The 27,016-nt window shown below is 39.1% G+C and overlaps 2 protein-coding genes across 2 annotated transcripts in view; one reads left to right on the top strand and one right to left on the bottom strand.

Moving 5' to 3' along the window:
• Window positions 1–27,016, bottom strand: part of LOC124151408 — a 460,916-nt gene that overhangs the window by 261,931 nt on the left and 171,969 nt on the right. The window lies entirely within an intron of this gene.
• LOC124151432 lies at window positions 1,996–11,752 on the top strand. Its single transcript, XM_048390983.1, has 13 exons — window positions 1,996–2,444; window positions 3,242–4,412; window positions 4,869–4,906; window positions 5,105–5,225; window positions 5,770–6,553; window positions 6,690–6,820; window positions 6,990–7,039; window positions 7,343–7,385; window positions 7,548–7,633; window positions 8,378–8,459; window positions 9,910–9,973; window positions 11,259–11,314; window positions 11,673–11,752. The coding sequence occupies exons 2-11, from the start codon at window positions 4,352–4,354 to the stop codon at window positions 9,951–9,953; spliced, it is 1,440 nt and encodes a 479-aa protein (XP_048246940.1). The 5' UTR covers window positions 1,996–2,444; window positions 3,242–4,351; the 3' UTR covers window positions 9,954–9,973; window positions 11,259–11,314; window positions 11,673–11,752.

The raw sequence follows: 27,016 nt of genomic DNA, 5'->3' as shown, positions 1-27,016 counted from the left end.
GCTGTTATTGCCTCCCATTCATTGCCCGACTTCTTACATCTACATCTATGTAATAAGCCCTTCACGTGGCTTCATTAAGAGCCTAATGGTGTCCCTCCCCATGATTTTGTTGGAATATACTCGTATTTTGTTTGCCAACTTCTTTGGAATAGGCCCGTATACAGCCTCAGACCTATCCAGGCCAACCTACCTGATCATGTCTTTTCTTCTCGGTGCCTTAGGTTTGGTACCTCCCAATCTGTTGACTGACACTGGAAGAATACCCGGATTTGCTGCAAGGAATACAGCCCTTCTGACAATCTGGGTAGCGCTGAAGGCTGCAGTGTTGGGGAGTCTTGACATTCTCCGAAAGGTTCTGGGTGGGTTTGACAAGGCAGCGCTTCCTGGGAGAAGTCCCATTCGCTGTCTGGGCTGCATGTAGAGGGGGCAAGGGCCCTGAGCTGATGATGAGCCTGGCCAGCATGAATGTGCCAGGTTCACCCAAACCCTCTTTGCTACATTTATTTATTTTAATCTGTATTTAAGAAGTACAGGACGAGTGGGAGTTGTTTATCGTTCAATGGCGCAGCCCCTCATGGTTTAATCTCTCTGCAGTGTTTTATTGTACGATAAACAACGACCACTAGTTGTTTATCTCTTATAGACCGCCTCCGTGGTCTAGAGGTAGAGCGTCCGCCCGGAGAGCGGAAGGTCCGGGGTTCGGTCCCCGGACTCGTCATACCAAAAGACGTTAAAAGATGGTACTTGTTGTTACCCTGTCTGGTGCTCTGCCTTAAGGAGCTAAAACAAGGACTGGTCGGCTCAGAGTCAGTATACTGTGTCTGAGTGTGGTATTCATGTTAAACTGTTGTATCTCAGTTGGCGAGCCTTATAAATTGTGATTCAGAGTGACAAAACACTATCCACAAGATTGTATGACAAGAGGGACTTTAACTTTCTTTTTGTCACTTTTCCCTTCTTGTCGAACAATATTCCAGCAGCTCAAGCCTTTGATGTCTACAATTCACAACCTGCTCTTTCTACGAAGATTTAGAAAGGGTCATACAACTCTTGCTCAGAAGTTATTTGATCAAGGTTACGACATTCAATGCCTCAAAGAAGCTTTCAAAAGGTTTTGTGGTTGACGTGTGGATGATATTTTAAAATTTGACGCATCAGTGACAAAAATGAATGTTTGATGCACTTCCCTAATTTGACTTGAACCATATGTTCCCGTGTTTTTTAGATGAATATTGCCATGTTTTCAAGTTTTTGTGACGGGTGCCACCGATTGGGCAGAATACGCCCACCCTTTCGCGAACACCTGGTATCATCACTATTGATGGTGATTCATGGACTAATGCTCATGATCTGGTCGGAATTGTGGCTAGGTTTCTTATGAATATTTAAAGGTTTTTGTTACTTATGTAGAATAAGTTTTCAATCGTAAAACAACAACGTTTTTTTAATGTAAAGCATAGTGATGTATGCATCATGCTAAAATCAATTATGTGTACCGTTCTTAATAACAGTAAGCATTGTTTGTTCAACCAAGCCAAAATAAATGTCTACTTTGAAGTTAGTGAGTGAGTGAGAATGGTTTTACGCCGCTTTTAACCGCTGGACTAATCGACCGCCCCTACTTCTAATTTAGGCTACATGTATACACAATTATGTAAATGTAGACACAAAAATGTTTGGACAATTTAAATGTGAAACAAATCAGACAAGACGCTTGGAATATACTTCACAATCACTTTGTGTCATTTGTCGAAGTACTGTTTGTTTGTTTTTCATTCTAGAAAATAAACAGGATTCTCTGTTAATGCTTTTCATAAGTGTTCATCGCCATGAAAATTTCTTTTCAAAATTGGTCTAGTTTATCTTGACTTGACCTTGGGTGGTTTATCAGTATTGGTGTGGCCTAATTTCCTTGATACGTATTGGCTGTGAATCACGTGGTGTGTGGACGCATTATCTGCTGTAGGCCTATAAGAATGACTACCGAGCACATTTCACAACAACATTTATTTGTTCTTTTACAAAGTGTTATGTTACCCAAGGTATTGTTCAGATGTCATGTTATTATGCAATTACTGTGGAGATGAAATATCTCCAGACTCACACGTGACTGTGTATGTCAGAGACGATGACATCAGATATGTGACACATAGAGAAACAATTCCAACAGGCTTTGAATGTGTGGATGTTGGCATCAAAGGGGAGAGAGTCACGTATCTCAGACATGGAAGCAAGTTACCATCAGGTTTTACATATGTCTTTGTGTTCGCGAAGGACCAGGACATAATATACAGAAAAGAAGGGGACGACACACTAACAGGATTTGAATGTGTTCGTGCTAACGTCAAAATTGATTGTATACTGTATGCAAGAGACGGTAACACTTCTACATCGTTCACCAAGGATTTAAGAGCTAAAGAAATATTGCACAAGGATTGTCTGATGTGAGTATTTCAAACACCTTATGCGGTCGATTCATACTATTTATTGCTAAAAGATGGTTCTAATTTAACGGTTTTCAATTATGTTATGTAACTGGGTGTAAGTTACTTATCTCAGGATATTTGCACTTTTTGTGAAACATTTAAATTGCTACTGTGTAAGGATATAATTTGGTGTCTTAAATTTACAGTACTTTGTAACTCTCCCTGAATTATTCCTCAATGCGTTTGTGTCTGTTATAACAATACTCGTGTCGAATCCTCAAGACTATATTAGCGTTTGTTGTATGTGAATAGAGGCTTAACCATAATTTCCATTTCCCTTTATATTGTTATCAATCCAAACAATGTGTACTCAATCATGTTCTTCAAATTCCTTTGATGGCAATTAATTCTAAATCAGATGTTTTGTGGTCATATTAAGTGTGATAATTGATAAATACCTATTCTGCTGTACGCATATGTCACATGTCATTGTGAAGACTAAGTCTATTTTTTCTTGAAGCAGATATATGGTTACAGTGCCTATGTTCATTCTATAGATAGAACACTAAATAAGTCACATTTTATCAAATAATGAATATTGCTGAGTGCGGCCTAAAACAACAACAAACAAACAAAACAAACGTACTACAATATAGTGAACACACTATATGCGAAAGTATAGGTTATTTCCTGGAATTAATTATCATCAAAATAAACGTGATGTGAACTGGATTGTTCAAGGGGTTGTTTTGTAATTTGGTCCCGATACACTTGTTATCTACCAGTTTCTAAGTCTATGTATATTTCCTTTTCAGTGAACATATTCCACGGTCTGATGAAGCAGTTTCTAATTTCCTCCAGTGTTCTTCCACTGAAATCATCTTGACTATTGGGATTCATGTTAAGTACCTGTATGGTGTAGGGCAAAAGGACGATAACAAAAAGAAGAAAAGGGAGAAAAGAGATCGTAAACTCCACCAGCTGTTGGAAAAGGTATCTGCCTTGCGCAACTCCAACTCTGGTTGTATATTAATTCATCTTGTTGGCCTGGCACCTGGGGATCATTTTACTGGCGCATTCGATGAGTTTGTGGATGCAAAGCTTCACGACTTGATTCATGATGGTCAATTATTTACTGATGTTTACCGGAAGGAAAAGCTGAGTGGCCACAGGGTGCTTTGTGATTTCGGTGACTTCCTAGCTCTTTATGTCAGTGCTTCTTCCTCCGTCACAACATCTGACTTTAAAACCAAGATTGCACTTGATGACTGCATTGTTGACATTCCTGCGGATACACTACGAACATTTATCAGAGAAAAAGGAAACGTCAAAGGCACTTCCCTCACTCTACCTAAGGAAATACATACTGCAAATGATGTTGTAGGTGCATATGAAAGCAGGTCAATTCAAATGAAAAGTCACTTTCTCCAAAAGAAAGGGGATCATGAAATAGTTGCTTATATTATTAAGAATCTTAACATTACTGAGTACATAAGTGCATTGAGCAAACTTGAAAATGGTGGTTCGTACCTCTATGGTGTCAAAGAGGAATGTGTTTTTAAAAGTGAATATGGATACGAGTCAAAAGAAATCCGTCTCCAGCCTTTTAGTGTTGATGAGCAAGACTGTTTGAAGGAGACATTGAAGCAGAAGATTTGCGACACTGTTCTTGTGTGTGACTTTGATGGAAAGAAAGTGACTGACGCACATTCAGTAGACATACGTTTTATCCCCTGTCCGTCAAATGTTACAGAGCTGTGTTGCAGTGGTGAACTTAGAAATCACAAGTCCGAAACAAAGGAACAGTACATTATTCATATTTTAGTAAAACACGTGAATGGTGTAGTGTTTTACGATCCACGGGGACCATTGGCTTACAAATATGATCCAACAAAAAAGTCAGTCATCCGGATGGAAACCCTTGAATGGTTCCATGCTTTCACACGAGGGAAATAGACGGAGCTGACACACTAGACAAGAAAGGAGGTAATGATCCCATTGAATTATTTATTGTTTGGTAATATTTTCTATTCTTGTTATGAGATTGGTAACATGCTGTTCAATTTCTTTAAAACAGAAGTTTCAGAATCCTGTTGTAATCCCTGGAAAATTCTAATTCATGAATTGTGATAACAATCAATAATCAGTCAGAATATTAGATGTTATGTGTCAAATCTTTCATCAAAAGCTCTACAAAACTGAAAACACACATTTACTCTAAACTCTGAGGTATTTACTAATCGTATTGTCGAAGGTCAAATTCTGACGTAATGCGTTTCAAACTTCCTAGTGTCATATGTTTAAATATATTATGGAAAAGATTAATTGTTTTATGTCTAACATGAACAGAAATATTGCTGCTTGCTAGCTCGCTTCTTTGTATGTTCTTTTCTACACTCAGAGTGCTATAGGTACTCTTATGTTATATTTTAACTTTTCCAGGGCCAATACGTATCCTCGTCAAAATGTTGAAGCTACTGGTATGTTTAGCCTCCATCTTTAACAGCATTAAATTATTATCACTTTTCTGGTAAACATTTCCCTCAAATATAGAAGAAAATGTACATTTAACATATCCTACCATAATATCATAGAGTGTCCAGCTTCAAAATGAATTTCTTGAAATGACAACTGTGGTATACTAAGGATAAGTTTCACGTTTTGATTCTATATTATAGAAACAAATTGCAAAAGATGAGGAGCACGGCTTTGCCTTGGCAACAAACGATTTCTTCCGACCTGACCTGAAGCAAATTGGAAACAGCATCTTCGAGATCCGGAGATACTTCGTTCCTAAAGGTAATGGTGTTAATTACTAAGAGTAAAGAGTTTGTTGATAGTTCTGGACATTACACAACAATTCATTTAATTTAATTTAAACATATTGACTTATATATTGCCAATGTAATGGTAAAAAGTTTCGCAATTGGTCACGAGAGTCATTGGTAAACAATGAATCTCAGAACAAACTATAGCATAGCGATTTCAACTGTCTTATAACCATGTGTTTATGAAAGAGTGATGATGCCAAGTGTTCGCGAAAAGGTGGGCGTATCCTTCCTCACCGATGGCACCTGTGACAAACATATGCAGAAACAATTCAACTGTTCATCAGACACAGCAATGAACACTTATTCTTGGAGGGATATTTTACTGTCAAAAGTTTACTTTAGATGTTTAGTGACATGTAGGTGGTACTTTTGTGCCAATACATAGATTCTTGTGTCAAATTCAGTCAACAGGGGCACAAAAGAGGGAACTGAGTTCTACTACCATCACAGAGCATAATTTCCGACACAAAATTTAAAAGGTTTCCATTATTACTTCTTCTATTTGTTTTCAGAAGGTCGAAACATAAAACCCTTGGAACTTGAAACCACGTTGACAAACGTGAAAGACTGCCTCTTAGAACTTGTAGAAAACCATGTGTTTGTCTTAGGTTTGGATCACAGAACTGATGAAGAAGTAGAGAATACAAACTTTCCAAAGACTAAGCCATATTTCATGTTCTTATCAGACACTTTATCAGTTGCTCTGGATTTTACCACATCACCTCGTCCAAGTAATGCCGTGTGTGATGTGTTCATAGCCTTTCCCACTAAGCAAACTATGGTCCTGTCACTCGTTGATGGTGATGAAGAGTCAAGGGAAGCGTTGGCATACAATACGTCTGTGGCGAGAGGAGTGAGACATAAACTCATGAGATTCATGGATGAAGATGTGAACTCAATACATGGAGTGATCAATACGTCGACTCTCAAGGATAGTGTCGCATTCAAAACTCGCCTGAAGGTTTTGGCTGACGATTCTTCTCATTTTGTTCCTATGCGTTCATTGTTAATGAATCCTAGGAGATATGATAGAGTCCTGACAGCGTTTTGGGCGGGTGTTGCTGAGACAAAGTCGGTGCTTAAAGATAATGGTGACGCAAATGATGACTGTATAAGATTTCTCACCAAAGAACAATGTATCATTCTGGTGGAGAACATTAACAGTAAGGATGTCCAGGTCCGGTGTGTGCCAGGTAGCGGGGCAACGACTCTGATGCTGGAGGTGGCCAGGAGACTGAGCAGGCTGGGGGACACTCTGCTGGTGTGTAGGTCACGGGAAGAGAGGGACAGACTCAGGTTTGTTAATATCATAGTAGCTAAATCAAAGCACTCTCAACAAAGTATACATTGGAATATCTAAGGATTTGAACTCAAGATTGAGTTAATTATTTCTGCTTGTTTCTGTCAATGACTTAATCGACCATACTTCCAGGTCAGCCTATGCATCAGTGGTATCAGTGAACGACCTCAGAAAACTGGATCTGTCCTCATACGTGAACATTGTTGATGAAACAAACAGTGTGACACCGGAAACAAGACGTCACCATTGGCAATTTGGAAACTGTAAGTACATGTATCTTTAAATGTTCTTGTCTGCTTCCCCCAAAACACGCTTATGCTATATATTCCTGGTGTGATACATAAGATAATGAACACACATTTATTTCATGTTATCACATAATCAATTATTACTACTTTCGTTGAATAAGCAAGATCATTCCGTTTAATTCAGATCTAACTGATATCAAGCAGCTTAAGTACAGAAAGTGGATGGTAGAGAAGGTAATGTATACTATAGTTTCATTATGAAAATGTACATATAACAGTGGAATGTACTCCATGTGCCTCCATCAATTAAATACCTTTGATACTGTACGTGTAAACGATTTGCTCTGAGTGGGCCATGTCATTACTATTATGTAGCACATGGCACTGTAAACTTCTTAGATGCATTTTTCTCTCACTTTGAAGTTCCTATCAAAGACATTAACTCCCAGACAACCTGTATCTCTGCAATTCCATTTAATAAATATGGTCGTTGCTTTATCACTGATGTTGCAAGAACATTTCAATTTGATTTTTCAGGAGACTGCCAGAATCGAGAAACTAATGGATGTATTTACCAACGGTAACTTTTTATTTAAGTAAACAAAATAACTCTGAAATAAAATAGTCTATGACAAACTTAAATAATTTAGGTATGTGGAGTGATTGGTGATGATGAGTTGTGAGGATAGCGATGTTCAGTCATTTTATCACATTATAAATCTTCTTCATTAAACTTGTTCAGATCAATGGAGACGAAGGATGAAATATCTCCTTGGAGAGTTTGACGTGCTGGTGTTGATGATGGAGAAGCTTAGACCACATGTGGCTGTAAGTAGATCTTATTGGGAGTAATTACGTTATTAAGAACATAAATATTTTTTCAAAGTCGCTTTGTGACCACTCTGTAACAACAGCAAATGGTGCTAAAACTATCTGCAATTGTTTGTCACATAGTTTGAGCACATACTTTGTATATACATGTAAATACTGTAAATTATTTAACTTAAGATTTAACGAATGTTAAATTTGGGATAACACTTTCTAAGTAAAGTACAGATTCTCTTACTTTTTTGGGGTTGAGTCCCGTCCGGGATTCGAACCCACACTTGCCAGGGTGAGGCACCTAATCGCCGGCACACAAAGTCAGCGATCTAACCCACTCAGCCACAAAAATGAAAGTCCGACAACTGGTAGTCTAGATCACGTACTTTGAGTACCCTCCTGACAAGTGTAAATGGGCACGGCTCCCATGGCCGAAAGCTATGAATACACAATGCCATTGCACAATGCCGGACGGGACTCAACCCCCAAAAAGTACGAGAATCTGTACTTTACCAAGAAAGTGTTATCCCAAATATAACATTCGTTAAATCTTAAGTTAAATAATTTACAGTATTTACATGTATATACAAAGTATGTGCTCAAACTATGTGACAAACAATTGCAGATAGTTTTAGCACTTTCTAAATGGCATTGTGTATTCATTAACAAGATTTGACTGCAATCACGATAAAGTTATAAATAAGATTCAAACAATTTAAAATCCTCTACGGATCACTCGTCATTTGGTGGTTTCAGTTTCACCAAAATAAGGACAGTTTGGACAACAAGCCACGTCAACAGACTAGGGACAGTACTTCAACTGGTGCAGGATGTGAGTATTGTCATGATTTTCAGGGGGATGACTTCAGCTTTCCAATAGTCAACTCTCCCTTTATGTGGACAATATTCCAGCAGCTCCAGACCCGTGAAAATTCCGGGGTAGAATAGGTCTTCAGCAACCCATGCTTGCCGTAAAAGGTGACTATGCTTGTCGTAAAAGGCGACTTACGGGATCGGGTGGTCAGGCTCGCTGACTTGGTTGATGCATGTCATCAATCCCAATTGCGTGGATCGATGCTCATGATATTAATCACTGGAGTGTCTGGTCCAGACTCGATTATTTACAGACCGCCGTCATATAGCTGGAATATTGCTGAGTGCGGGGTTAAACAACAAACCAACCAACCAACCAGCAGCTCCAGCCTTTCGTGTCTACATTTCACAACTATTAAGGTACAATCGTTCTTAAAAAGATGTCAAAGAGCGTCATACGACTCTTGCTTAAAATTTGTCTAATCAAGGTTACAATATTCAAGGCTTCAGTAAGTCTTTCAAAAAGTATTATGGAAGACAAATGAAGGACATTTCAAAATTTGACGCATTAGTGGCAAATATTATTTCCGATGCAATTCCTTATTTCGACTTGTAACATATGTTCACGTTCTTTCAAGAGAACAATTGACTTGCCTACGCAAGTGTTTGTGACGGGTGTCAATGGGGAAGGATACGCTCACTTTTTCGCGAACATCTGGCATCATCACTATTTGATAGTGATTCATTAACACATGTTAGTCATATAGTTGGACTCGTACAAGCGACTCTGCTCTTTTGAAGGGCTGCGAACATCATGTGCCATGTATTATCTTGTTCTGGACACATAAAATAATAGATTAAATGGCAATGAGTTTAAAGCCAATATTATATGAAGTTCGTTCATATCTACTTTAGAGCCTTTCAATCTACTTTGACTGATTTGGTTGTCGAATTTATATGAATTTGATTTTTCTGATTTGCTATTCTGGAAAACGTTTTATTAATTTCTAATTATAGTGTAAAGTTGTGTAGCTAAACTATTAACTATAAAGTTAATCAGATTATTATCCACCATTGCCATTGATAAAATTATTGATAATATACTTGAATAACTGACAATTTGCAAAGTATTGTTTAGGCAATTGCTATATTATTCGTGGTTTTGTTTAAGTTACATATATTTAAGATTTTATTAAATATTTCCAGCATTTTTCTTTGGTAACCAACACCCGGTTCTACAAGAAGCAGAACTGGTTACATTGCGAGAAAAAGTGGAACAAGAAAAGAGTGTTTTTCATCTTTTACGATCGGTAAGAATCCAGGTCTATATTAGAATACAAATGGCAAACCATAATTAAGGCTAAACTCTCGTGAAGCATACATTAGGTTTAAATAACGCACGATTTGTACAAATATTATTAATTACTAGTATTGCGTCACTTTGTAAATGGTTTGTTTCTTTGTCTCAGGTTATGGTAAAGGACAGAACCAATCTCATCTATCAAGGCGTTAAACTGGCTTACCTTGAGAAAGGTAAGTAGACATTATCATCATTTTCCAAAATAATGCAGACTGTGTGTTTGAGATTTATATCATTTGGTCCTATTATGCTTGTAATTGTATTCTTCCGTTGCTAACTGGAACAAACCCTTTTCATTAAATAGTTGATAACAGAAACGTTTGCAGTACCGATTTTACTTTTTGACCCATTCATATTCCAGTTATATGTACAGATGTTTGAGTTGATGTACATGTAACTTAATTTATGTTTAAGTCAATTGGGGCAATATTTCAGTAATAGCACAGTGTGTTCAACTTGATAACTTTCGAAACCTCAAGAGACTCAGGTCGTGGGGTGAGTGATTAGGTATGAATATTGAACAAATTGGCTCCACAAAGGTCCCTCTCAGGCTTACAAACCAAGAGTCAGATCGACCAAGGCTAAGGGACGCAACTCTGTTGACTTAGATCATATTACCAAGTTCGACCCAGATTATAAGTCATAAATTTGTGTTACTTATATGAGCACACTTTATGGGATCAACTAACACAGGACGAAGAACGTTGATATAAAAGCTTGTATCTTCATTTTATATTTCTTGGAATGATTAATATATCCAAAATATACGCATTTTGTAAGATGACAAATGTCAAAATATATCCACAATAATACATCTCTGGATATCTCTGTAAATAAATAGTAAAGGGAGATAATTTACATCAGTAATTTGGTTTTGGTATTAATTGAAGGGAATTTTCACATTCACACTTTCATGATTATTGGTTATGTGGACGAACACATATAAACTAATTGACCACGGACATTCATAAAAACAGGTACACTTTTACAGCCTTTTACAGCTCTTATTAATTATTATAGTATCAAGTTTTTGTTGTTGTTGATTTTATTTTGTTTCTTGTTTAACGCCTCAATTAGCAATATTCCAGCTATATGACGGCCGTCTGTAAATAATCGTGTCTGAACCAGACAATCCAGTGATTGACATCATGAACAATGATCCACGCAATTGGGATACGATGACACGCATCAATCGTGACCATCCGATCCCCTTAGTCTCCTCTTACGGCAAGCATAATAAGCATAGTAAGCAAGCATGGGTTACTGAAGACCTATTCTGATCCGGATCTTCATGGGTCAAGTATCAAATAACAAAAACAAAAGGAAACACATAAAAGAGGACATATATAAACATATAAATTTGTTTACAGAAATGTACATACTTGTATCTATGTGAAGGAAGGTGGAATATGAACAGTTATTGTTTAAGACAAACGTATGTATTTATTGTTGTTTAAGATCCTGAGACGATCTATGTGACACGGGAGAGTAAACGAAATGTGTCTTCTTCAACGGTAGGTGCCATGATGTGTTTTGTCAAAAGACTGCAATATGGTTTGGATATTATCTCAATGTGCTTCCTGGCTGTCCGCTTAAAGTGCATGGTCTAGAGCTTGGTTTAACAGTGATCTACTTGTCAGTTGCATTAGTTTAGGGAGGAAGATCAAACACCAGTACCACCGTGTTACGACAAGGGGCATACATTGGGCTTTTGGGAATTTGCATCCGGCTTCCATATCAACTAACATGATTCGTTGCACACATGATGTTGATCATAAAGAAACGATTCATTACACACGCAGTTTACATAGTGGAACATTCCGACACCGACAATCCTAAACAAACACTTTTGAAGATTGAAACTATTTTCAGGAGCCCCTGGAGGATATCCACACTGAAGACAAGCTGGAACTCCAGGACACAGATGTTGGCGAGGCACTGGAAGTCCAGGACACAGATGTTGGCGAGGCAGAGAGTCGTAAGTATCTATATCACCAACCCATAACAGCTGGTTGAATTACCATTTATAAACAATTGCAATCAACCTTCTATTTCTCAAATGTTGTGGTAAAACATTTCCATATATGTTGTTTAGTGTTAATTTCAGCATAGGAAACATGATATATTCAGTAAGTCACGTGAACACATATCCACTGTTGTATGTACTACAGTAATCCATTTGTTTCTTCTCCAGGAATGCAAGAGATTGAATCTCTAAATGAAGAATTGGGCAGTTTAAAATCGGTAACCATTTACATATTCTTACACTCTTGAAGATTTGTACAGAAATATCGAAACAACTATGAATATCTTTTGGTCGTTAATTCAAACTGCAAATATTTCAAACTGCTTCAAATCATATTCAAGCTTAACATTATCTTCAACAGAGAAATGTGGAAAGATTAATATCATAACATAATCGAAACGGTGAGGGTGGTGACTCTGATGCTACTTTCACTGCTACTGCCAGTTCCTTTGGTTTCAGAACAGAGATTACAAAACGAGACAACTCGACAAACTACAAACTGAGGGTTGGACACACGGCAAGTGTAAATTGATTTATGCTTATATCTAGTCGCCGCCAAAAGGAACGCGAACCATAAAAACCTATAGAGATGTATGTACGTTAAGAAGAGATGTTCCCAGTGTGTACCAATTAATGACAAAACTAACAATCAGTCAAGTGTTACCGCAGCATGACTTTATTCTAACACAATATGCTGCACGTGACATCCAAACTTAACACGCATATCGAGTCATGGATTTATACCATCACATGCCATGCATTCACGAGCGTCGGTTCACACAACATAGCAGTATGTTCGTTTGTGCATCGAACCAATCAAATATCTCTTGAATATGAGTGAGTTAATATCATACATCTATTAACTAACAATATGGTATTCGCGTCTTTTGGCGGTGGGTATATTAAAGTGGTGTTTCACAAAATGCGTCCGATCATCAGTGTTACTCTTACATGGGCCTAACTTAGAGACGAATGTCTGATAACATAACGAAATTTACGATTGCGATAGTCACACAAGTTAGATGTATAATATCTTGTATCCTCTAGTTGAGTGGCAGAACGCTGTTGACTACTTGATGGGGTACCCGGATGTCCTATCCCTGTTTAATGTGGAGCTACCAGGGTTGGACAGTGTTAGCAGTTTCCACCGAGAAGACCAAGATGAAGGCAACTTGCCAAGAAGAATTAAACTCAAGCGAGGGACAGTATTCATGAAAGACTCAAAGCGAAAGGTAACAGTTATCGTCTTTTAAGGCGCTTCAATCAGTTCATACATGAGCACATGTATTGTTCGGTTTGGTTGTTGTTTTACGATGCAGTGTGTCAACTATATCATGGTGCCCGGCATGGCGGGTTACGGTGACACACAGTCAACTCATCCCATGGGTAATGTTAGAAAAATAACAAGCGTTGGTATCACGGTCAATCATTGGTGTCATCTAAATGTAATGTACATAATGTAGTTCAAAGTTGTTTTACAAGATATAGCTCTCTCGAAGGAGAACTGTCTTTAAGGATAACAGGTTATGGTCATATTGATTGTGGTTTGGTGACTGTCCTACAATTTTATCGCTAATGCTAAAGTTGTTTCATGCAAGGTGTCAGTTAAGCTGTGTTTTAAAGTGATTAGTACTGTCAACTGTTGGTAGAAACATGTTTACATCTATCAGCCACACCAGTGCCGTGTATTCAACATTTTTAAAATGGTTAATCAGAGGTTTCACAACACAATAATAACCACTGACTGATACAGCTTATTTGGTCGGCAACCTTTTCCAAACAGTTGACTCAACCGATGTCACTTCATTCAAAATCAGTTTCTTGGTTTGTCAGCGCAATACCTGTGTTCGTGGGTTTCACCAAACAGGTAAACGTCTAACACCTGCATCAGCTCGAGCACTCTTCCCCCATCAACCTGACATGCTGTTATATAACTGAAATAAATACTGCTCAAGGGGGAGTTAGGCCATATTTACTCACTCATTGGTAACATTATAGACTTCGTGTTTAATTTTGTCATTAGATTAAAACTACACGATTCCAAGTGTAAACGCGTGACACAAAGACCAGAGAATGTACAGATATGAAAATGTGTACGGTGTGCTAGAAGCGTCTTTTGTGATAACAAAACCAACCCACATAATAATTACCCTTGTATTTGTTTCAATGTCGCCTACCTAATTACAGTTCCCCGACACAACATCAAAACTGCCTGGAGTGAAAGGGGGAAGTCAATACACTGTGAAAGGTATGAATTGATCATTGCCAAAGCATTGAATAAGTTTCAAATCTGACTTGATATGTATTATAACTAAAACCAAGTTATCTTCTAGTTAGTAAAATATGGCTTCAATTGGATGTGATTAACCAGTATTTACATATTCTTAAAATGGAAACATAGAGTAAATTTGCCAAAAGTATATACGCCCTATACATGATTGTATCACCACGTACTGTCAATAACAAGTTCTGTGTTGTGTAATCTACAGATGGGTGTCACAGCCCCTTCATACCTACAGGTTTGATGCATCAGTTGAGGAGGTACCAGCTGGGCTCCCTGAAGGACAGAGATTTAACTACACTTACATTGAAGGTATAAATGGGGACGAAAGGGAACATGGACGCATGCTTATGAAATGGTCGGAATTGTACACGCGATTCTGGTTTTGGCAGAGATTTCTTATTAATGTGGAAGGCTTTTTGTCGCTTTTATTTTATGTAAAAAAGTAAAGTCGGAAATAGAAAAGAAATAATTAATTTTTGGCTTTTAAATCTTCACGTTAATTGTCTTGTTTACCAATCATGGCAATAACTAATTAACCTAGTTATTAGTGCCTATGGTTTGAAAAGGATAGGCAACGAAAAGGAGAAAATGACAAATTTAGAGTCTGTAGTCCAACGGAACTATATTGAAATAAGCTATAACATTATGTCAATAAGATGTTGGAACGATAAAATAATTTTAACATTTATTTGAAATATTATTGAATAAATGAGGCATTTTTCCAAATGAAGATTAAGTTTTGTGCTCATAACGAACAAACTAATACATTATTAACATTGAATCAATGGTCCCATGAATCCTATTGTATATGTGTTTGGGGACAACACCCTCCATTCTTCATTGCTTAAATTTGGATCACCAGCGTCTTAAAGCCAGTCTTTTATTGGCCTGATTCAACACAGAATCAGAATCAGGTGATTCAGGACATGGTCAGGGCGGTTGGTGTTTGATGACGTACAGACTTGAATGTTATGTCACTTTGTGAAGTTTCTCACTGGCTCTGAACGTCTTGACGTCGTCTTCTTTATCTTCTAGGTGATGGCAGGAGACGAGAAGCAACTCGCGTATCTGACGGCAAAGAATGACTCCTTGGAAAAGGGTTTGTAGATTTATATAGCTGTACATTCTAGGAGTGTAGAAAACCAAAATATACCTTGAATAATTTATATGAAAGTTTGAAACATATATTTACGTGTATGTCACGTTGATGTGTTTTGATAGTATTATCGTCATACTCACAGGCCATGATTAGGAATGGACTTCGCACCAATTGTTCCCTGTCAGTGAGGAATGTGAAAACCAGTTGACTATCCTATTGCTAATTATTGAATAGCCAGACCGGTACACTGTATCAAACAGTATCATACAGTATCATGCAGGGACTAATTTAACACAGTCAGCCGAGCGCAACGGCAACAGTCGTGGAGATTCATGTAACTGTTCAAGGGGTAAATATACGCCAGATATTAAACCTCGGATGGTCTCAATCGTGAAAACATGATTGATATAAACATTAAACTGCTAGGCTTGCGTAACAAGTTGAAGATATGCTTATCGGTTACTTCTTTTACCTGCTGATGACTGCAAACTTTGACCCTATGAAAACAGAAAATATATAAACAAGGTATAAATATATTTAACATTTATCTTTCAGATTTTGGAAGCACTGTACATATTGTTGGACTGGAATGCAGGCCTGCACCTATCTCATGTAAGTATTTCCAGGAAAGTGAGTGATTGAGTGAGTGAGTCAGTCAGTCAGTCAGTGAGTGAGTGGAGGCTCTCGAGTTATCGTATTCCACAGCAAGATTAATGTGCATATGTATATGTTGTCGTAACTGCGTCAAGTGGGACACCACTACAGTTATCTAAACGTATTGTCGTATTGTCAATCCTTGTCGTCATTGTCAGTTAATCCATGACTTTGCAGCTCGCCTTGTCAGCATCGGGTTATCTCAGTCAAGGAGTGATTGGTCGATCGACGCTTAATCCGAATTGTCACCCGACCGCCCCTACTCGCATAATAAAGAAACGCAACACCAGCTTTATACTCACATTAGTTTTACGTACTCTCAGTCCATCTATCAATACACGACAGGGTCAGACCGGCCAGGCTCGTCACTGAGTGGGGAACTAAGAACGATCGGGATTCGACCTGATAGACTGCAAAACAGCGCTCCCTTTTCCTAACGGTAGCGGTATCATTTGAAAGCGTTCGGGACTGACCTTTCTTTGTTACATGTCATCATGGACCATTTTAGTTGATTAAGAACAATATCAGACCATGAGCCTACTGACTGATTAAAGGTGTCTATTGATTAACTGGCGACAACAACAACGAACCTATCCCGAAATACCCTGCAACTGTCATCGCCCTATGGATTTCCTGCTTGTTTGTGCCGACATGGCGGCTTTCCTTCTCCATCGTGTTAAAGCTGTACCCACCAATTTAAAGGTTGAATTTGTAATATGTTTCTCAGGTTTGGGAGATGCATGTTTAGCTTATAACGTTATAACTTGGCACCAGTCCAGCCTCGAACGGTCGTGCGGTGAAACTGGTGTTTCGCGTTCTCACACTGAATGTGTAATATTGACACTAAAACCTATGAGGTGTCTCAGCCAGTACAGCTGTTGTTGGTGTACTGACAGACACACCCCACTCCAGGCGAGGACATTGTCACTTTAATCCAGACCCTCGAAGATCCGGGGTAGAATAGGTCTTCACCAACCCATGCTTGCCTTAAAAGGTGACTATGCTTGTCGTAAGAGGCGACTAACGGGATCGGGTGGTCAGGCTCGCTGACTTGGTTGATGCATGTCATCGATCCCAATTGCGTGGATCGATGCTCATGATATCAGTCACTGGATTGTCTGGTCCAGACTCGATTATTTACAGACCGCCGTCATATAGCTGGAATATTGCTTACTGCGACGTAAACAACAAACCAACCAACCAACTTTAATCTAATGTGTAGTTACTGAAACGGACATAAAATATTAGCCAACATATTTCCTAATAACATTGCCTGTTACAAGTATGGCAAGGGCGGGAAGTTGTGTGAAAGTTTACATTTATTCTTGACTTTGATTTCCAATGGAGGAAGTTGGGTAAAGTATAAGGAAGCAGTTTGAATGTATGATACATTCTGAGAACAAACGAGTAACTGTCTGTTTGTGAAAAGCAATCTTTCTGTTGATCTGTACAAGGCTCTTTACAATTTTGTTGGATCCTGAAGGAGAATTTTATAAACTCACATCTTCCCCTGAACAATACAGGAGATATGTGTTTTGATCAAGGGGTTGTGTAGGACAAATACCGTTATAGTATACCTGTTATTTTCTAAGTCTGAAGAATCATACAAATGTAATTGAAACTATTTAATTGTTAATTACACACAACCTACTCAGATCTCCATTCGTGAAACAATGCAACTACGTCACAAATGTGTTATATTTAACTTCCGTATTGTATTGGTCGGGATGTTCGATGAATCTCTATACGAATTCTTGTGTAAGTACAATTATACAATCATGAATCTTATTCATTCTACACTGGAATAACTCAGAATGCTGACGTTGTTGACGGACTTGCGACATCAATCACTGACCAGCGCTTGTGAACATTCCGCGACACACAGACTGTGACGGTGTAACGGTGAAAGTGACTGAAGCGGACATAGAATATACCTGTTCATGTGGTGTATGATAAACACAAAAATGTCAAAACTATCATAAAACACGATACTTGTCAGTTTTTTTCATCCTATTCTGTAAAAGATTCAAATAGAATCCACACACAAACACTTTTGTAGGGGAAATTCACTCACTGAGATCGTATTTCATACACGAACATCGTCCACGTCTGGCAGATATCTGCACAATGGGGGTAAATCAAAAGTGTACCAAAAATTCTTTTATATTGCCTTTTCCTGTGAATTATTCTATTTGTTTCTTAATGAAATGCATTTTGAATTCTCGTAGTAATAGTTTTACATTGTAATTAGCGCGCTAATATATCGCAGTTGTGGGAGATATTCTGTACTGATGAAAAACACAGACGAACATTCAGCGCGCTGTTTGGAGACAAGCAAACAATCAGCCGATATTTTCAGTAAATCTCTTTCTGTGTCTCAGTTTGTAACAAACAGTGAAATAAACTTGCTACACAACAAATACAATGTTGATTTCCAGGTCCTAAACGTCACCTGGACGCGGCTCGGGCCAACACAAGATACTGCCACGTAACTACAGACGGTGAGCTGGTCAACTCGGAGCCCGACACACGGGATGAGGGGCGGAACAGGCTACAGAAGTACGAGGGGACCTGTAGCTCCCCCATCCCCCTTCCTCCACCCCCCTCCACCCTCACCCCCCTCCCAACCACACCAACATACTGGGAAACAGAGAACAGGGTGCGTGTGGTGAGGGGAGTGCCGTGGCATGTCCTGGAGATGGGGCTATGCGAGGCAGGACATGTGGACAGTGAGTACCGTGTTTCTCGACAGCGTCGCTCCTGGTGTGTCCGTGTAGAGAGCTGTGACAGACACAGGGAGAGTATCTGTACCACGGTGTATCGGGAGAGGGTGCAGGGCGAGTGTCACCAGAACACCATGTCCCACACTCCCGGCACACAGGCCACCCTCCACTATGGCGTGGTGCTGGATGTGGGGAGGGGGAGAGTGGCCTTCATTGACTTGGACAGGGGGATTGTTCTTGGCAAGTATGATGAGGTGTTCCGGGAACCTCTTGTCCCCGTGTTTGGTGTTGGGTTCCTGTCACCTGGCAACACTACGTCCATGAGTCTGATCAGCGGGGAGGACGTCGACATGACCGACACCAAGAGGGCCCTCGTCTACCAAGCGCTGAGATAGGAAATAAACTGGTTATGTCAAGTTGTCTGTGTAACTGAGAGATTTCTATCAACTGTTTCAATGACAGGCGGGGAAAGTGAATGAAGCGGACATAGAAGTGTTCGGTTTGTGTTCTGTTTGTTGTGTACAAAATACAACCAAGTTCTTCACATGTCTGGTTTCACTACTTTCCTGGTTTCTCCTGGGGTTGAAATACATTTTGAATACTCACACAAATATTGTTGTGATGAAATTATTGCTGTTGTTCCTAAAATTATGCCACGGCAACAACTTACTGAAATGTGATGTCGAAACAGAACTAAGTGCACAGACAAAATGTAAAAATTCTTTCAAAACAAAATTTCTTCTGCTAATATTTATTTAATACTATAAAACAATTGTTTTAAATCCCCACATGACTATTGTTATGATGAAATTATTGCTGTAGTTGCTGAAATTATGTCACAGCAACATCTTACTGAAATGTGATGTGAAACAGAAGTGAGTGCACAGACAAAATGTAAAAATTCTTTCAAAAGAAGATTTCTTCTGCTAATATTGATTTAATACTAAAAAACAATTGTTTTAAATCCCCACATGACTATTGTTATGATGAAACTATTGCTGTAGTTGCTGAACTTTTGTCACAGCAACAACTTTCTGAAATGTGATGTGAAACAGAAGTGAGTACACAGGCAAAATGTAAAAATTCTTTCAAAACAAGATTTCTTCTGCTGAGATTGTTATAATACTGTAACATAATTGTTTTGAATCAACATATGAATACTGTTTGGATGAAATTATAGCTGTAGTATCTGAAATTATGCCCCAGCAACTTTGGATGAAATGTGATGTGACACAGAAGTGAGTGTACAGACACTTGTATTGATTTAATAAATGTATTCCTGTAGTTGCTGAAACTATGCCAAAGTAACAAAATGATGAAATGTGTTTTAAAACTATATTTACAAAATCAAAACAAGATTTCGTTCATGTATCAAGATTTCAGACATAAGGTTTGAATCTACCATTGTATAGTGTTTATAGATATTTCTGTTGTTGCAATAGCTATGCCACACTGGTAACTAGGTGATATTTGATCCCCCAAAAATGCTAGTGCATACAAAATCACAGATATGTTTTAAAGACAGATTTTACTTTTCAAGATGTAATAATGTACCGTAAATGTTTTAAATACACAAATATGATTACAATTTTGCTACTTGAACTCTTAATCTCCTGAATAAAACACTTTCAGTTTTGTGATTTTAACTGTTTTTAATTTCACACCATTAACCTTCTACATTAAGTTTCCATGTTTGTTGTTTAACGCCACTCACCAATATTCCACCAGTATGACAGCAGTCTGTAAATAATCAAGTCTGGACCAAACAATCCAGTGATTGACATCTGTATAACAGCAGTCTGTAAATAATCAAGTCTGGACCAAACAATCCAGTGATTGACATCTGTATGACAGCAGTCTGTAAATAATCAAGTCTGGACCAAACAATCCAGTGATTGACATCTGTATAACAGCAGTCTGTAAATAATCAAGTCTGGACCAAACAATCCAGTGATTGACATCTGTATAACAGCAGTCTGTAAATAATCAAGTCTGGACCAAACAATCCAGTGATTGACATCTGTATAACAGCAGTCTGTAAATAATCAAGTCTGGACCAAACAATCCAGTGATTGACATCTATATAACAGCAGTCTGTAAATAATCAAGTCTGGACCAAACAATCCAGTGATTGACATCTGTATACCAGCAGTCTGTAAATAATCATGTTTGGACCAAATAATCCAGTGATTGACATCTGTATAACAGCAGTCTGTAAATAATCAAGTCTGGACCAAACAATCCAGTGATTGACATCTGTATAACAGCAGTCTGTAAATAATCAAGTCTGGACCAAACAATCCAGTGATTGACATGATGAGCATCGACGTTCGCAATTGAGATATGATGACATTTAAAAACCAAATCAGCGACTTTGACCAACATCTCTTAAGTCCCCTCTTGCAATAAGCATGGGTAGCTGAAGACCAATTCTAACCCAGTTCTTCACAGTGGGAGACAAGCATGGGTTGCTGAAGATCAATTCTAACCCGTATCTTCACAGGGGGAGACAAGCATGGGTTGCTGAAGACCAATTCTAACCCAGATCTTCCCAGGGGGAGACAAGTATTGGACTCAACCCAAAAACGTCCTGGAATCTATACTTTACTAAGAAAGTATTATCCCAAATAAAACATTTTTACAAATTTTGACCAATTTCTAGATGGTATTGTGTGTTAATAGCTTTCAGCCATGGGAGCTGTCCCAATTTACACTTGTCAGAGGGGTACACAAAGTACGCGATCTAGACTACCAGTTTTCGGACTTTCATTTTTGTGGAAGCCTCAGAGGCTGAGTGGGTTAGATCGCTGACTTTGTGTGCTGGCAAATTAGGTGCCTCACTCTGGCAGTGCGAGTTCAAATCCCGGATGCGACTCAACCCAACTAGTACTTGAATCTGTACTTTACTGAGAAATTGGTTAAAGTGTTGGCTTGTCACGACGAAGAGCCGGGTTTGAATCTCCACATGGGTACAATGTGTGAAGCCCATTTCTAGCATACCTTGCCTTGACATTGCTGGAATATTGCTAAAACAGCATAAAACCATACTCACTCACTCACGCATGATTATCATGACCAACCAGGACTCTCAAGGCTCTTCTGTAAACCTTCTGAAAACTTATACATTCTGAAATTGCTGGAAAGAAAATTAGAAGTATTCAAGGGTCAAATGTAATTTCATCTTGACCAACAACATGTGCCTTCAGCAGGGTAGCACGTGCTCGCCTATTGCGCAAACCTCTGACGCCATGCAAAAAAATTAACTATGTTTGGAAGTTTGTTGATTAAAGGCCACACTCAGCCAATATCCCAGTCTGTAAATACTCTGGACCAGACAATCCAGTGATTGCCAAATTAGGATACGATGACATTCATCACCTAAGTCACATCCTGATCACCTGATCCGTCGCCTCTTACAAGCATGAGTTGCTAAAGACCCATTCTAACCCGGATCTTCGCAAGGGGAGACAAGCATGGGTTGCTGAAGACCAATTTTTCAAGGGTTTGGAAGTGTGTGCTTCTACCTCGTCATTACCAATTAATAATGAAAAGGGTTTAAGGTTTGTTTTTAGATCCCTATAATCGCAAGTCGGGGGGGGGGGGGGGGTATTCCTGTTTAGAGTCAGAAAATTTGACTTTTAGTAAGGGAAAATTTATACTCAGGAATAAGTAAGGGAGTGAATTGATATTCAGAAAAGAAGTCAGGAAAAGTTGCCCTTTGTCAGATAAAACTGGATTTTGTTGATCGACTGTGTATTTGTCTTTGTCTATTCTCTCCTGACTATTTACTTTGTCAAAAACGTTCCAGTGTTCAGTTTCAGTTCAAATGGGTGGAATGGGAGGATGGAGGTCATTAATCATCTAATGTATTGTGTTTGTGTATTAAGATACAGCAACAATGGAAATCTGTCAGGGAACTGAAAACTCCCTGTGGCTACCATGTACAAGCTTCGACATGCAGTAATAGAGACTGCAACCTCAAAACATTCCATGTTCTTTTTATGTCCAAAATGATAGAATGATGACTTCTTTGTGGTATTGAGTAGAGCTTGTAAACATCAATGTAAGAGAATAACCAGTCTTTATTACCAGTATTCACCAACACAGATTCCATTTGGCGTAAAGGGCAAAACAACTGTAAAAGATATACGAATGGACCACTGAAAATCAGAAGCAAAGTCATTATTCTGCTACCCAAGAACATACAAAAACAGTCTCAAACAATGTTATGTTTTTCCAGCATATTTTATTTCAATGTAAATAGCAAATGTTCAGACATGATTCCATTGTAATAACAATACCACTGACACATGGATATGACATGGACTACAAAATATGTCAGACTGCTTGTGTCTTGAACCTATGGACAGGAGAGACAACATACCACTAGTCTATGTGTACGATGGTGCCAGTCAGTTCAGCCGTGGCAGCCAACACATCAACTCATACTGACTGACAGGTGATCAAGTTGGATGTGGCACACATGAAGCCATCACCATTGGGACGCAATGGCTGCATTCATTACTAAACAAGACTGTCACTTTGACATGTGAAATGCCCCTATCCAACCAGCTGAACGAACAAGGTCACTAAGAAACTGGTCATTTATTGGGGGAAGGGGGGTAGGGGGATGATTGGACTATCATGGTTTACTAACCCACTCACCCATTTTGTGCAACATCTTTTGGCAACACCCACCCCCTGAATTCACCCCTATAATAAATGCCCAGGACGAAATAAATTTGAAATTTATTTAGATTCTATGTTAAAAATTACAACCTGCCATATAGCTGTGATAAATTTGGCCAACTCCCCTCTTTCGCTGCATCATTTTGTCATGACACCCCAATCCCCATAATAAAAGACCAGTCACCACTAGTAATCCGGCCAAAATCACACAATTAAAGGCAGTTGTGTAAAACAATGCAAACAAGAAAAAAACAGGTGACATGGAACACTACAATGGGGACAGGAGGGACGTAGATTTCAGCCTCCATATTCCTTCACTGCAATGCTGTAGACAATCTGGTAATCTGTTCATCAGCCAGGAGGGACGTAGATTTCAGCCTCCGTATTACTTCACTGCAATGTTGTAGACAATCTGGTGAGATGTTCATCAGCCAGGAGGGACTGCTGGAGCAGATGGCATCTGGAAGTCAACCCTGTCCACGTGGATATCACCGCCTCCACATGCCATGTATTACAATGTACAGTAGAGCCAGGACTATACAACACCTACAAATGACTAATCTCTTATGATATATGAACATGTGTACTGATTAAAAGTAATTTTCTAATACTTCAGAGGACAAAAACTCTATAACCCATGAAATAAATCTTGAAAATGTCATCCCAAAATGGTTTCCAGATTAGCAGGGTCCAGTCTTATGAGGTTGAGCTGTATACAACACAAAATGATTCATGCAGAAAATATGCACTGGTGGGATTGTCTTAGACCTTGTTAACTGACAATATATTTCATCAACCATTGTGATTTATTTAGTCACACAAACCACACCACCGTGAGTACACACAAATAAATATGTAAGCATATATTGAAGCAACAATGAGACGTTTCAAGCAGCCAGTGGGCCTTAAACAGATTGAAAAGATTCAACCCTACATGGCAGGAATATCACTTACAAGTACAGTTGACCAGTAGGCAGTAATATCTCCTACAAATACAGTTGAACAGTAGACAGGATTATCACTTACAAGGGCATATGACCAGTAGGCAGTAATATCTCCCACAAGAACAGTTGACCAGTAGGCCAGATTATCACTTACAAGTGCATATGACCAGTAGTCACGTATATCTCCTACAAGAACAGTTGACCAGTAGCAGGAATATATACTGAACAACAATATAGTTCCTGTGACATTGAATAGGATTTAATGCAAAGTTATGTTTTTTACCAAATCTGAAACAATTTCGGTTTGCAACTGATAAAAGACTCCTGTAAGTGTTCAAATTATTTAATTTGCCATACTGACTTCAGAAAATGCGTGATTTCATAATAAAACATTAACATGCCAAAATGTCAATTTACAAATCAATAGCGTGTGTGTCCACCTCTGGTTGCGATGCAAGCAACACATCTTCGTCTCATTGAATGGACCAGGCGTCGAACAAAGACCTGTGGGATATCTGTCCATATCTGCTGGAGCATGTTTCCAAGTTCCTGGAGTGTCTGTGGAACACGTGGTTGACGTCGAAGGAGCCGATCCATCTCATCCTACATGTGCTCGATTGGTGAGAGATCAGTGGAGCGAGCCGGCCAGGGGATGACATTCACGTTGTTTTGTTGAAGAGAATCCTGAACCAGTCGAACAATATGAGCCCGGGCGTTGTCATGTTGAAAGGTAATGCCTGGGCCATGACGACGCAAAAACGCTAGAACAACAGGGCCGATGATCTCGTTGCGGTAACGCTGTCCATTGAGATTTCCCTCTACCACTATCAAACGGGTCCGCTGTCTTGTTGTAATCCCACGCCATACCATAACGCTACCGCCCCCTAACCGATTTTCTTCCATGACACAATGATTGACGTAACGATCACCTCGACGTCGGTACACTCGAATCCGTCCATCGCTGTGGCTGAGGTGAAAACGAGACTCGTCAGTGAATAGAAGTTGTCCCCATTGCATGGCCGTCCATGCTTAGAGGCTGTCTGCACCACTGTAGACGTGCTTGACGGTGGTTTCCTGTCAAAATGGGAGGTCTGGCGGGTCTTCTTGCAACAATCCCTGCACATCTGAGGCGATGACGTACGGTTTGTGAAGATATTCGTCGAAGGCCAGGGATGCTTCTTGCAGTCACTGTTGCTGGCTGGAATCGATTTCGTAGGTGTGTTGTTCGAATCCAGTTGTCTTGTCGATTATTTGTGACGCGTGGCCTGTCACTCAGAGGATGGTCTCTGACTGCATTCGCCTGTTGCCAACGTTGCCATAAACACCAAATGGTGTTTCTGTGGACGTTAAATTGTCTTGCAACGTCACGTTGACTCGATCCTGCTTCAAGCATACCAATGGCTCGCAGACGCTCATTTTCGGACAGGCGTGGAATTTCGTAATATTGAATAATTGCTTAATTTTGTTGTTTTTCTGAGTGGTTGTTGTCAGCACGATGCTAAACAATGCATATGGAATCCCGTTAACACACATGTTTTTATACCCATTCTTGGGTAGTGAAATGCATGAGGCTTGCATAAAAGTCAACTTTTGCATGGAATGCATGCTTTTCAGTAGCAGTTGTGTTTTTGTGTGACTTAATTCCATACATGTACTACAATATTGAAAACCAAACTTTACTTGTTTGAAAAATACACTAAAATATTGGTGTCACAGGAACCTTTGTTGGGTATATCGCCTATTAATATAGTTGACCTGTAGGTCGAAATACATTTTACAGGTGTAAGTTACCAGTCGGCGGCAAGAGCACCTGCAAGTATATTGATCAGTAGACAGATATGTAGCCTTTAAGTGTAGTTTGGCGGCAGTTTACTGGTCGGTCGGGATGTCACCTAACAAATATGCACGAGGTTTACTGTTAAGACTTTCCAAAAGTAGTTGACCAACAGACGGCGGACTCACCTACAAGTGTAGTTCACCAATAAGGTGGACGTTTCACCTACAAAGGGTCGTTGACCAAATAGGCGGGGAACTCACCTACAAGAGTCGGGGATCAACAGGTGGAGATCTCACCTACAAAGGGTCATTGACTAATAGGCGGTGCTCTCACCTACAATTATTTGAAGTGTATTTATATATGAACAGAGACTATATAATAGATCTATTATATGGTCTCTGGTATGAACAATGGGCGGGAATATCAGGAAAGAGTAAAGTATTTTGCGAGACACATACATTCCCAGATCATCAACTAGATTCCATACCGCCTAAAGGTGAAATAGTCGTAAACATCAAAAAGAGGAATCGCTGAAAACCATGTGTTCGCGATAAAGGGTAGCATCCGCATCCGCACCTCACACATATACACTCTTCAAAAAAGGAAACGCACAGGTAGATTGTTAGTAAATTTATTGCACCTAATAAAGTCGATATATTTAATTTTATATCATTGATACAAATATGAATTTTTTGGAGCTCGATAGTCACATGTTGTCGTTGTACAAAGGCATTTAAAACTGTTCGTTGTCATGTCACATAAGGCCACAAGGTTGCGCTGAACTTGAACTTGAACTCGATTGGGTTGAGATCTGGAGATAAAAATTGATTACCTGCCAAACGAAATATGTTTAATATTTCATTTATGACCACATGTGCAAAAAGTTGGAAGTGTGTGTGTCTAAAGCAAAGAGGGTACCGTTGTTATCAGTGACTGTAGTGAGTGAATGAGTAAGTTGGGTTTAACGCTGCTTTTAACAGTATTCCAATTATATCACGGCGTGTCAGCTTAATGTGGGAG

The sequence above is a fragment of the Haliotis rufescens genome, unplaced genomic scaffold, assembly GCF_023055435.1.
Source record: "Haliotis rufescens isolate VD_foot unplaced genomic scaffold, xgHalRufe1.0.p SCAF_9, whole genome shotgun sequence".
Classification (NCBI taxonomy): Eukaryota; Metazoa; Mollusca; class Gastropoda; order Lepetellida; family Haliotidae; genus Haliotis; species Haliotis rufescens.
This window is presented reverse-complemented; position numbering and strand designations above follow the sequence as displayed.